General features: G+C 41.7%; 1 protein-coding gene across 1 annotated transcript in view; it reads left to right on the forward strand.

Moving 5' to 3' along the window:
* The window catches only part of ces2b (carboxylesterase 2b), a 38,116-nt gene extending 24,498 nt beyond the window's left edge, over positions 1 to 13,618 (forward strand). The window contains exons 14-25 of the mRNA XM_046348683.1: positions 661 to 861; positions 1,078 to 1,216; positions 3,808 to 3,941; positions 4,909 to 5,062; positions 5,302 to 5,406; positions 5,529 to 5,630; positions 6,490 to 6,630; positions 7,349 to 7,426; positions 7,533 to 7,680; positions 10,077 to 10,226; positions 12,937 to 13,009; positions 13,098 to 13,618. Coding sequence (XP_046204639.1) covers positions 661 to 861; positions 1,078 to 1,216; positions 3,808 to 3,941; positions 4,909 to 5,062; positions 5,302 to 5,406; positions 5,529 to 5,630; positions 6,490 to 6,630; positions 7,349 to 7,426; positions 7,533 to 7,680; positions 10,077 to 10,226; positions 12,937 to 13,009; positions 13,098 to 13,281 — 1,609 coding nt within the window. The 3' untranslated portion in view covers positions 13,282 to 13,618. The remainder of the gene's footprint in view (positions 1 to 660; positions 862 to 1,077; positions 1,217 to 3,807; positions 3,942 to 4,908; positions 5,063 to 5,301; positions 5,407 to 5,528; positions 5,631 to 6,489; positions 6,631 to 7,348; positions 7,427 to 7,532; positions 7,681 to 10,076; positions 10,227 to 12,936; positions 13,010 to 13,097) is intronic.
* Positions 13,619 to 14,071: the final 453 nt, after the last annotated feature.

Consider the following 14,071-nt stretch of genomic DNA (forward strand, 5'->3'; position numbering starts at 1 on the left):
TAGAACTGTAATATAACAAAATGGGGAAAAAGTCAAGAGGTCTGAATACTCTCCAAATGCACTGTATATCAGGGAGATGTGGGACAACTGAGTACCATTTATTTCTTTGTGATTCAGAGTTTTGAGCAATCGGACGTTGTCGGATGCTGTTTCATCCAGTACTTCCTCTTCATCCGATTTGTAATCGCATCGGTATAATTTATGTGTGGGGAAAAACTTCAAGGTGTCAAGAGCTGGGGCCTTTGTTTTGGACAAGGGTGTACTCCTTTTATTCCCTTTCATTACCCCTGATCCAAACAGACACCATTTCCTTACTGGAATGAAACATTTGATTGATGAAATTCCTTGAGTTAAAACAGTGACTACTTGACATACTTGACTTAATTCTCTTGGTCCCCTTAGGATCTTAGGGCATCCACCAGGGCTCTTAAGCCTACTATTTTCAGCTGAAAGGCTTTTGTTCTTGTAAAGTGGAGCATTTCTAGTTGTTTTATGGCCTTCCCTGCTTTCTCTGTCCTTGTAGTTGCAATCCAATGCATGTTTTGTGATATTTGATGTGTGTTTTCTGAATGTATCCTTACCTCCGACATTGTCATTGTCCACTGAAGAACATCATTCAGAGTTCTTGTAAAGCAATGTCAACTGGGGATTTCTCAACAGGCCAAAAACTGGGCCGGTGGTCCAGACCAAACTGGGGGGTCTGAGAGGGCAGTATGTGAGCGTAAAGGGGAAGGAGACTGTGGTACAGGCCTACCTGGGTGTGCCGTTTGCCAAACCACCTGTTGGCCCACTGAGACTGACCCCGCCCCAGCCTGTGGAGGGATGGGAGAGAGTAAGGGACGCCACCCAGCAGCCTCTCATGTAAGATCAGCAAGGTCATGAACAATTAATCTCAAGGAAGTTCTTGGTTGAAGAAAGGTTAGATCAATAATCAGTAAATAATTTGTAAAATCAACAAATCAAGCACAGTCAATGTACACAGTGAGGCAAGCAGAATGTGAAAACCACTACCTGGCTTATACAATGCGCACAGACCTGGTGAAACTTGGATATTAAAAGGTGTTCCGTGTTTTACAGGTGTCTTCAAGACAGACAGCGTACAGTAGACTTTGCGTCCAACTGGTCAATCAAAGTGGAAATCCCAGCAGTGTCAGAAGATTGTCTTTACCTCAACATATACACCCCGGCTAAACCTGCTGAGAATACCAAGCTTCCTGTAAGTTTAATAGCAGACACACACAGATTATAACTTCTCAAGTTATCAAGTCTTGGTCCTGGGTACCCAAAGAGGTGCACATATTTGTTCTAGCCATGCACTACCACACAGGATTCAACTAGGCCATAGATGGGCAACTTTGATGAGGCTGGGGGCCACAAGTAAATCGGAACTTATCATGAGGGGCCGCAGTGGCTGGGGGGTCTGCTTACTCTTGTCATGTCTTCGGCTATGCCGGATTAAGTGATATGACATGCTATTCTATGAAGTAGTTTCTCTGTAATTCATATTACCTGATTAAGCTAATCAGGTGAATGTAATTAACTAGAAAAAAAGTCGGGGCACCACAAAATAATGTTTATAGAGCTATTATCTTCCGAATAACCTCTTAAAGACCTAGTAATCTTTTACATCAATAGCAGTCAATATTTAATCGTCACCTTGTTTAGTCTCATCTGAAAGTTGTAAATTCTTCACAAACCCTGGCTAACCCTGGTCCTTCTGTAGCTCAGTTGGTAGAGCATGGTGCTTGTAACGCCAGGGTAGTGGGTTCGATCCCCGGGACCACCCATACGTAGAATGTATGCACACATGACTGTAAGTCGCTTTGGATAAAAGCGTCTGCTAAATGGCATATATTATATTATATTATTATATATTATATTACTAACAAGTTGAATCAGCAATACAAAATTTGGTTTATTTATTTATTTACTAAATACCTAAATAATCACACAGAATTACATATACACAGAATGTTGATTATAAATGATGTCATAAAGGAAAACGTCCTTAGCGGACAGAACAGATATGACAGCTGGTTACACAAAGAAAGGGGGTGGGATTTTGAATGAAAGAGCGGGAAGACTGAGGAACAAAGGGAGAAGCTATGTCTCGATCGGGCCGTAGGCAGCTACTCTATTGTAAATACAGTATCTTATGCGTTCTAAATTACCACCCATTTGAAAAAGGAAAATGCAATAAATATTTACTCTGAGCTGCGCTTCGATCGGTTGGTCGTAGATGGGATGCCGGGTTGTCCTTTGAAGAATGTATGTTGGTAGAATGGATACTTGGTAGTACCGTCGTGTTGTGGTAGAAAATATACTCTGTCTGTCCTCTCCGAGCCCAAGTCTACAGATGCTCCGCTAACGCGACGGCTAGGAGGTATCACTTCTTTAGTGAATAAGAGTTCAAAGTTCCTACCAAGTTGCCATGCTATATGCCCATGCTATATTCTGGCTGGTATAGTCGAAATTCATCCTTCCGGCGTGTAGGTTGTCACCTTCACATTGAAATTCGATGCTAATTTTGTTAGGTTCTCTTAAGGTTGGCTTAGTTCTGTAGATGGTCTTTGTCCTTTCAATGTGGGGATCTCAAGTCCATACGTCCTTGGAACAGGTTATTATCTGAGCCCTTTTAACATGGGACCGTTGCCCTAACGTCCTCGGAACAGAAAGTTACATTTTCGTCAAGGGGCTTATATAGGATTGGGAGAGAGGGCCGTGTTTCATAGTTTACACCCAGTGTCTGTTCATATGGGCGGGGCCTCTGAGTGAGCAGAGTGGTGTTCTTCTGACAAACCGTTCTCTCATTAAGAAGCTAAAATTACATTTAATCTTTTCACAAATAGTTTCATATTTAAGCATTTAAATTGCACAAATTGCATTCCATGTGAATCTGATAACTAGAATGTGTCGACTTTCCAAGATACAGTTTATGTCATCCTGTCATTAGTAATAATGTCTCAGACAACAACTGATCTCATATTCCTTAAGTACGAAATATGGTTCTGTTTCCCATCTTTTGATGTCACCAGACTCTCCCTGTTAACAAAGGGACTTTCAATAGTCACATCGGTAGAGTGGAGAGAGGAAAAGGGGAAAGGTATTTATGGGGGTCATAAACCTCCCCCGTCAAGCCAACGTCATGACACCCTCATCCATATGCAGTCAGAACTGCCGCTAGCATTTTGGGGCCCTAAGCAAAAGTTTGTTGAGGGGCACCTCCATCTTGCTTAGCAAAATACTCTTGACAGCGAAAAGAAGATTTAGCAATTAGTTTCATGCAATTCTACTCATTTTGCCATGGGGTGGAGAGAAATGTTCATAGTTTTGAATATACTATATGAGTGAGGGTGACTAACAAAATCAATGGGTGCAACCCAGTTGGTAATTCAACCATGATTGCTACAAATCTAGATAGCTGGCTGCTAGACTAATTTTCCAATCTAATAATTATTTTTTCAAATGTATTTACATCAGCAGATGTCATAAAGTGCTTATACAGAAACCCAGCCTATAACCCCCAAAAGTGAGCAATGCAGATGTAAAGTCAGTGACTGACCTAACAAGAGAAAAACTGCTGATGCACAACAGAAGTTTGAAATTGCACATTGTGTATTCTACTATTCTAACTTTTAACAGTAAGTTGAGACCCAGACTGAGTTCCTAAAAAAACAACAACAAAATGTTTTTGGGGGGAAATTGATGCGCGGGCCTACAAAAGGTAGGCCACTAATCAATTAATCATCAATCACTCTGGTACAGCTTGTGTTCAGATGATCAGCATGTATTGCTTGTGTTTCTCAGGTCATGGTTTGGATCCATGGTGGCGGATTCGCCATGGGTTCTGCATCAACATATGATGGTTCTGCTTTGGCTGCATACCAGGACGTGGTTGTGGTGGTGATCCAATACCGTTTGGGACTGCTGGGGTTCTTCAGGTAAGACTGAACCATTACTGAACCACACACAATTGGAACCAACTTTTCTGCAGCCGTCATGGCCAAACATTTGGCACAACAACTTTAAAAGAGAAATCTACCTCTGCCAATAATTTTTTGACTTTATAGCACTCTTAGAAGGCATGAATCATTGATTCACTGTTAGTTTTATACTTAAGACATGACTCTGCTCTTGTGCTTTAGAATTTGTGAATTTTGTCTCTTGTATGTCAGTTGGATAGGCTTTCATTCTTAATGACCAATGGGTTTTCAGGATCAACACCAGTGGTGTAAAGTACTTAAGTAAAAATACTTTAAAGTACTACATAAGTCGTTTTTGGGGTATCTGTACTTTGCTATTTATATTTTTGACAACTTTTACTTTGACTTTACTTTTACATTTTCCCTGACACTCAAAAGTACTAATTACATTTGGAATGCTTAACAGGACAGGAAAAGGGTCTAATTCACGCACTTAAAGAGAATATCCCTGGTCATATCTACTGTATCTGATCTGACTGAGTCACTAAACACAAATGCTTTGTTTGTAAATTATGTCTGAGTGTTGGAGTGTGCCTCTGTCTATCTGTAAATACAAAAATAAATAAATAATTGTGCCACCTGGTTTGCTTAATATAAGGAATTTGAAATTATTTATTTCTACTTTTAATACTTAAGTATATTTTAGCAATTACATTTACTTTTGCTACTTAAGTATATTCAAAACCAAATACTTTTTAACTTTTACTCAGGTAGGGTTTTACTGGGTGACTTTCACTTGAGTCATTTTCTATTAAGGTATCTTTACTTTTACTCAAGTATAACAATTGGGTACTTTTTCCACCACTGATCAACATTGTAAAGTTTTGGTGACATCGTTAATGAGTGTATTTGATGTCTATTTCACCTGTTTTGGGTCTATGTTGAAGACATTATTTGACTTAAGTTTCCCATCTCTTCCATACAGCACAGGAGACAAGTATGCCCCAGGGAACATGGGACTACTTGACCAGGTGGAAGCCTTGCGGTGGGTCCAGGAGCACATCCACAACTTTGGGGGCGACTCCAAGTCGGTCACCATATTTGGAGAGTCTGCTGGTGGAGTGAGTGTATCGTTACTGGTGAGGGCACACGCGCGCGCACACACACACACACACACACGCGCACAAACATACATAAGCGCACACACACACACACACACACACACACACACACACACACACACACACACACACACACACACACACACACACACACACACACACACAGAAACGCACCTACACAGAAGCGCACACACATATACACACACAGATTGTTTGTGCTGTTGAACAGGCTCTAAACATGTTTTATTTTTCGCTAGCTTCATTCACCGTTGTCTGCTGGTCTGTTCCATCGTGCGATAGCTGAGAGTGGTACTGCAGCTATGGACGCTATAATACATTCCGACCCCCTGTCTGTGGCCCAGGTATTTTCAAACTCTTTCTCGCCACAAAAAAAAGGTAAACACTGTCATAGGTATACATCACACCATCAATTTCCTATTTTTCATCACAACCATGGCAAGTGATTATTTTGTTTGTGTCATAGATGGTGGCAACCATTTTGGGCTGTAACAGCAGCAACACAGAGCAGATTGCAGACTGTGTTGAGAAGTTGACTGCTGATGACATAGTTAATGTTCATAAACAGGTGAGATGTCCTGGACACCATAATTATTTGAGCACTAGTCTCTGATATAAAAGCCACAACAAACTTTTAGGCTCAGTTATTTTAGCTTTTTCTTTTTTTGTAACTCAGTCGGGGTCTCTGCTTACTATTGAGAGTAAGAATAGTGGAATACACCAGGTGCCATTTTCTCTTGTTAACATTTTTAGATTAGTAGTTAGTCTAGCCAGTTTTCTAAACTTGTAGTAATCATGGCCGAATATCGACAAGGATTTTGTTAGTCATTTTCACTCAGATATCACATTAACATGACATAAGTCATTACAAAATGTGTAGAATTGCAATTGCAGGAAATTAGCTTTAAAACTGCACAAATGGATTTCCATCCAATAACAAAATGGGTAGAATTTCAGAACATTTGCTGTAAATCTACATTTTGTCTCTTTGACCCATGGCAAAATGAATATATTTGCTTGACTGTTCTAAAATTACAATGTTTTCTCTCCACCCCATGGCAAAATGGGTAGAATTGCAGAAATTGTGCTTTAAAACTGCAGTATTTTCTCTACACCTTATGGCATAATGTGTAGAATTGCTGGAAATGTACTTTAAAAATAAAATGTTTATCTCCACCATCAAGAGGGGGGCCACCAACATATTTTGCCACAAGGTGTGAAGCCCCACAACCAAATCTCGTTTAGGGCATCCAAAAGGCTAAAGCCGGCCCAACATAGCCTACAGTGTTTTCCAGCGAGCCATATTTGTGAGCGAGTACTGAGCTTAAACTTTCCCCAGAGTCATACTGCTTGAATGCAGTGTGATTTTGCACTTTTTATCTGGCAGCCCTTGAATAATTATGTTCTCAACATTTGTCTTTTTAAAGAACCAAATGTTGCGAATAGGTGTGACTGTTGGTGGGCATTTCCTGCCCAAGTTGTTGACTGAGACTTTCCATAACCACGAGATGCACAAGGTGCCGTTTCTGACGGGCACCAATACTGATGAAGGTTGGCTACTGGCGAACGTAAGTCAGCTTTGAACATGTATTTTAATATGCATAACAACTGAATATTGGATGTGACTTGGATAACACTTTAAGTTAAGAACATTAAGTTAACAACAGAAAGTTGTTCTTTCTGCTAATTAGGGACAGTTTCATCAACTATAGTAACAGCTTTAGGCCATATTAACATGTTATATCATTCTTTAGCAATTGTTTTTCAAATGCATAGGAATGTAGTAATGTTTTTATTAATATACAAGTGGTATGAGGGGAAAGTCACTTTCACTTTTGTAATAACAAAAAACGTTCCACTCGTACTGTGTAAAATGTTAATACAATGTCGTTACATTGAGCGACACATGTTTAAAGGGATAGTTTGGGATTTTTGTAATGCCCTTTATCTACTTCCCTAGAGCCAGATGAACTCGTGGATACCATTTTATGTATCTGCATCCAATATGAAGGTACATAAAGGTAGTTTCGCAAGTAAATTCTAACTAGCATGTTAGCTGTTCCCATAGACTTCCAGTCACTGACTAGAGCTAATTAGCAACTTCTTTCAAACTGCATTGAGATGCATAAAAATGGTATCGACGAGTTCATCTGAATTTGGGGAAGTAGATAAAAGGCCTCATTGCAAAAATCCAGAACTATCCCTTTAAGAGTGACAAAGTGTCACTGACTTGATTTTCATTTTCCAATTGCAATGGTTGAATGTTGTACTCCTTGTACTCCCTAGATGATGGCACCTCCTGGTTGGGTGGATGGAATAGACCGGGAGCAGGTCATGCCTCTTTTGGCATTATGTTACCCTGATGTAAATATATGCAGTCACACCTGCCAAGAAATTGCTAAGATGAAATGCCTCATTACTGATTACAATGCATGATGTGGCTACGCTGAATGGCCTTTGTCTCATTCAGCCTAAGGATCAGTGGATAACTGAGCTGATAGCAGATGAATACCTGGGAACCTCTGGAGATCGGATTAAAAACCGTGATGGGTTCATTGAGCTGGTTGGGGATGCTTTGTTTACCATTCCTGCTCTTAAAACAGCAGGCTTCCACAGAGGTAAGCTCAGGAGTCAAGGACATTAAAGTGGATGTAGATGTTTCCTCATCCTGAAAGTAGTCAATGGGCCAGAAGAAACTCTAATCCAAGCCGCTACAAATTTAAACTAACTTCAGTCACTGCTAGATAAATTCAATGGGGGATAGGGGGATCCGTCCAATATTCTAAATTTCATCATGACCAAATCAACTCCATCTGACATCAAATTCAAGTACATTTTTATTGGTCACATAGACATATTTAGCAAATGTTATTGCAGGCGTAGTGAAACTCTTGTAAATCAAGTTGGAAAATCCTGAATTTCCCTTTTAATCAATTAATTATTAGAGGTTCAAGGAGCTAAGCTGGGTGAAACCCTATTGTATTTGTTGCCGTTGATTGTTATTAATTAATTTGGTGAAAAATACAAATTCCTGTGAGATAATAAGACCTAGGAGGATGCAACCCTGCATGATGGTAAAGAGTCATGGGCCACAACCCTCTCACGCAATGGCATGCCAATTGGCCACATGGTGGTGCTATAACAAGCAATTGAAAATTAACTTTTGTTTGGGGGGGGGACTCCCGGGTGGCGCAGTGGTCTTAGGTACTGCATTGTGGCGCTAGCTGTGCCACCAGAGATTCTGGGTTCGAACCCAGGCTCTGTCGCAGCGGGCCACGACCGGGAGCTCCATGGGGCGACGCACAATTGGCTCAGCGTCATCCGGGTTAGGGAGGGTTTGACCGGCAGGAATATTCCTTCATCGCACACCAGCGACTCCTGTGGCGGACCGGACGCAGTGCACGCTGACCAGGTCGCCAGGTGTATGGTGTTTCCTCCGACACATTGGTGCAGCTGGCTTCCGGGTTGGATGTGCGTTGTGTCAACCAGAAGCAGTGCAGCTAGTTTGGGTTGTATTTCGGAGGACGCATGGCTCTCGAGCTTCGCCTCTCCCAAGTCCATACGGGAGTTGCAGCGATGAGACAAGATTGTAACTACTACCAATTGGATACCACGAAATTGGGGAGAAAAAAGGGGTAAAAAAAAGAAGAAAATGCACATTTTTGAAAGGTCAAGCCCTTACCCAGTGTGACCTAGAGTCCTGAAATTTGGTACATTGATCCGTCTCATAACATCAAACAAATTTGCCTCAAGAACCCAATATGATGGAGTTTCCGCCATGTTGAATTATTTTTAAACACTTAACGCTAATGCTCTGGCACCAAATGACCGATCTGCACGAAACTTGATATATAGCATCTATGGACCAAGGTTAGTCTAACAACATGGCCGCTACTTGCCAATAAACATTAACAAGGACGTTGTCTGGCACATAAATGTAATATAAATCACAAATATTTATATGTAATATACAAATATTTGTATTGTAACAACTTGATACACACTATTAAGACTCAACATTAGCACGCACATTGAGATCCACAGTGGTGCTATATCTCTTGATCTATTTGACCCGGTGATTCCATTTTTCAAACATGCTCAGGGATGTGAGTCTAGGTTTGACCTTATGATGGCGCTGTTGGGACAGGAAAGAACAATTATGCAAGCTCATTTGCTTATAGTGGCCATGTTGTTTAAGGTAGAGTCTGGGGAAAAAAGATGTGCTTCTATAGAAGCTATATACCAAATTTGGTACCAATTGGTCCAGTAGTTCTGGAGAAGAACATGTTTAAAGTACTCAACATCATAAAAAATTGTCCAAAATACAGGTAACTGCAGCAATAAAGGAAACACCAACGTAAAGTGACTTAATAACGTGTTGGGCCATCACAAGCCACCAGAACAGCTTCAATGCCCCTTGGCATAGATTCTACAAATGTCTGGAGCTCTAATGGAAGGATTCCTCCACGAAAAATTCCATCATCGTTTTGTTTGAAAACGCTGTCTCAGGCGCCGCTGTTCAATTGGGTTGAGATCTGGTGACTGAGACACACACACACACACACTTTAAACCCCCCTATGCTCCTGTGAGACCCTTCTTTCAAAGTCTAGCCATGGTAGCCAAAAGAACGGCCAACTGGACATTTTGATACATGACCCTAAGCTTGACGGGATGTTAATAAACTCAGGAACCACACCTGTTTGGAAGCATCTGCATTCAATATACTTTGTGTCACTCATTTACTCAAGTGTTTCCTTTATTTTGGCAGTAACCTGTACATCAAAAGCATATTGCATGATCTGTTAGATTTTGAGTTCTGATATTCGGCATGCATGGTAAGAGTACAGAAGCAGCTCATCCTAGAGTGATGTGTCCAATTTCTCTTGATTGTGGGGCCATAGTTCGAAACCCTGTCATGGCTGCTTGCAGTTATGTTTCATCAATGTTCTTAGTTTGTCGAGATGGTTGTGTGCAATCTTTCCATAATTGTTATTTTCTTATCCCACACAACAGATGCAGGTGTGCCTATGTACCTGTATGAGTTCCAGCAAACTCCCAGCATGCTTAAGAAGATGAGGCCGAGTTTCGTTGGGTCTGACCATGGAGATGAGCTTATGTTTGTTTTTGGATACTGCTTCACAACATCACATGTTACAGTTGATGGTAAAGAAAAACTCTACCAACTCTACCTGCAATACCCCTGATCTTTGCCATTTATAATGTACACTATATATACAAAAGTATGTGGACACTCCTTCAAATTTGTGGATTCAGCTATTTCAGCCACACCTGTTGCTGACAGGTATATCAAATTGAGCACACAGCCTTGCAATCTCCATATAGAAACATTGGCAGTAGAACGGCCATACGGAAGAGCTCAGTGACTTTCAACACGGCACCGTCATAGGTTGCCACCTTTCCAACAAGTCAGTTTGTCAAATTTCTGCCCTGCTAGAGTTGCCCCGGTCAACTGTAAGAGCTGTTTTTGTGAAGTGGAAACGTCTAGGAGCAACAGTGGTAGGACACACAAGCTTACAAAACAGGACTGCCGAATGCTGAAGTGCGTAAAAAAGCATCTGTCCTCGGTTACAATACTCACTACCGAGTTCCAAACTGCCTCTGGAAGCAGCTTCATGAAATTGTTTCCATGGCCGAGCAGCCTAAGACATGCACAATGCCAAGTGCCGGCTGGAGTGGTGTAAAGCTCGTCGCTATTGGACTCTGGAGCAGTGGAAATGCATTCTCTGGAGTGATGAATGACCCTGGCAGTCCGACGGACGAATCTGGGTTTGGCGGATCCCGAATTCATAGTGCCAACTGTAAAGTTTGGTGGATGAGGAATAATGGTTTGAGGCTATTTTTCATTCTAGGCCCCTTAGTTCAAGTGAAGGGAAATCTTAACACTACAGCATACAATGACATTCAAGACGATTCTGTGCTTCCTACTTTGTGGCAACAGTTTGGGGATGGCCCTTTCCTGATTCAACATTGCAATGCCCCCATGCACAAAGCGAGGTCCATACAGAAATGGTTTGTCGAGATTGGTGTGGAAGAACTTGACTGGCCTGCACAGAATACTGGCCTCAACCCCATTGAACACCTTTTGGATTAATTGACTGCAAGCCAGGCATAATCGCCCAAAAGAAGTGCCGACCTCACTAATGCTCTTGTGGCTGAATGGAAGCAAGTCCCCTCAGCAATTTTCCAACATCTAGTGGAAAGCCTTCCCAGAAGAGTGGACGCTGTTTGTAGCAGCAAAGGGGAGACCAACTACATATTAATGCCCATGATTTTGGAATGAGATTTTTGCCGAACAGGTGTCCACATAGTTTTGGTCATGTAGTCTATGTCACAAGCACTCACCACTAACTAGCTAAACTCAGCAAAAAAATAAACGTCATCTCACTGTCAACTGCGTTTATTTTCAGCAAACTTAACATGTGTAAATATTTGTATGAACATAAGTTTCAACAACTGAGACATAAACTGAACAAGTTACACAGACATGTGACTAACATAAATTGAATAATGTGTCCCTGAACAAAGGAGGGGTCAAATTCAAAAGTAACAGTCAGTGTCTGGTGTGGCCACCAGCTGCATTAAGTACTACAGTGCATTTCCTCATTCACTGCACCAGATTTGCCAGTTCTTGCTGTGAGATGTTACCCCACTCTTCCACCAATGCACCTGCAAGTTCCTGGACATTTCTGGGGGTAATGGCCCTAGCTCTCATTCTCCGATCCAACAGGTCCCAGACGTGCTCAATGGGATAGAGATTTGGGCTCTTTGCTGGCCATGGCAGAACACTGACATTCCTGTCTTGCAGAAAATCACACATAGAACGAGCAGTATGGCTGGTGGCATTGTCATGCTGGATGGTCATGTCAGGATGAGCCTGCAGGAAGGGTACCACATGAGGGAGGAGGATGTCTTCCCTGTAACGCACAGCGTTGAGATTGCCTGCAATGACAACAAGCTCATTCCAATGATGCTGTGACACACCGCCCCAGACCATGACGGACCCTTATCTCCAAATCGATCCCGCTCCAGAATACAGGCCTCAGTGTAACGCTCATTCCTTTGACGATAAACGCGAATCCGACGATCACCCCTGGTGAGACAAAACCGCGACTCTTCAGTGATGAGCACTTTTTGCCAGTCCTGTCTGGTACAGCGACGGTGGGTTTGTGCCCATAGGCGACGTTGTTGCCGGTGATGTCTGGTGAGGACCTGCCTTACAACAGGCCGACAAGCTCTCAGTCCAACCTCTCTCAGCCTATTGCAGACAGTCTGAGCACCGATGGAGAGATTGTGCATTCCTGGTATAACTCAAGCCATTGTTGTTGCCATCCTGTACCTGTCCCGCAGGTGTGATTTTCGGCTGTAGCGATCCTGTGCAGGTGTTGTTTCACGTGGTCTGCCGCTGCCAGGATGATCAGCTGTCCGCCCTGTCTCCCTGTAGCGCTGTTTTTCACAATACTGACATTATAATTTATTTCCCTGGCCACATCTGCAGTCCTTGTGCCTCCTTGCAGCATGCCTAACGCACGTTCACGCAGATGAGCAGGGACCCTGTGCATCTGTCTTTTGGTGTCAGTAGAAAGGCCTCTTTAGTGTCCTAAGTTTTCATAACTGTGACCTTAATTGCCTACCGTCTGTAAGCTGTTAGTGTCTTAACAACATTTCCACAGGTGCATGTTCATTAATTGTTTATGGTTCATTTAACAATCATGGGAAACAGTGTTTAAACCCTTTACAATGAAGATCTGTGAAGTTATTTGGATTTAGAATAATTATCTTTGAAAGACATGGTTCTGAAAAAGGGACGTTTATTTTTTTGCTGAGTTTACTAACTCTGAATTTTTTCTTTCAGCCTTATGTACAGAGGAAGATGAACAGCTAAGCGAAATCATGATGAGTTACTGGGGCAACTTTGCTCGTACAGGGTAGGAGCTTGTTCTATGTTTTTAAAACACATTGTTTAAACAAAAATAATAGGTAACAGTTATATGTTATTAACTTCACTGTGTTTAGGTCTCCCAACGGGGTCGGCCTGGTACAGTGGCCACAGTACGGACCAGAAGGAGATTACCTGGGGATAGGGCTGGAGCAGGTACCTGGTCAACACCTGAAGAGGGACCGCTTCACCTTCATGACAAAGATCCTCCCTGAGAAAGTGCATTTGGTTCAAGAGAAGATTAAGCACAGCGAGCTGTAAGGCTCATCATCTCAAAAGTTTTTCATTTATCAACTCAGACTGTTAACTGAAATCAAACTTCAAATGTACAGTATTATTGCTAACAATTTAAATCTGCAGGCATTGCATGATCATGAATGAGCACAGTGTACATGACCTAGAGCACAATTTAACAATAATTTGGATGCACTGAATGTACTGTATGAATAGAATCTCAGATAAAAAAATTTAAGGAAACACTATTCTACAGTGAGATACCCCATTGATTCTTACTAATCCAAGTTGATTTTATAGCATTTACATGGAGAATTTCCAAATTGTACTGTTCATTGAATAAAACTGACTGTTCATTTTCCAACCCATTGCTATTCACTGGAATTATTTGAGGGGGCTCTACTCATAGCGAGCATGACATGCCTTGGATATTTTCTGTGAAAATAAAAACTCAGCAATCTACAAACTAAGCCCCAAAATGACGAAGTGAAAACAGGTTTTTATCTAAAAAAAATTGCACATTTATAAAAAAACTGAAATTCCTTATCTACATAAGTATTCAGACACGAAATTGAGGTCAGGTGCATCCTGTTTCCATTGATCATCCTTGAGATGTTTTTACAACTTGATTGGAGTCCACCTTGGGGGGGGGGGCATTTGATTAGATGTTCAGGAGTCTAATGGCTTGGGGAAAGTAGCTGTTTAGAAACCTCTTGGACCTAGATGTGGCACTCTGATACTGCTTGCCATGCAGTAGCAGAGAGAACAGTCTATGACTATGGTGGCTGGAGACTTTGACAATTTTTAGGGCCTTCTT

This window comes from Oncorhynchus gorbuscha, linkage group LG01, assembly GCF_021184085.1.
Source record: "Oncorhynchus gorbuscha isolate QuinsamMale2020 ecotype Even-year linkage group LG01, OgorEven_v1.0, whole genome shotgun sequence".
NCBI lineage: Eukaryota > Metazoa > Chordata > Actinopteri > Salmoniformes > Salmonidae > Oncorhynchus > Oncorhynchus gorbuscha.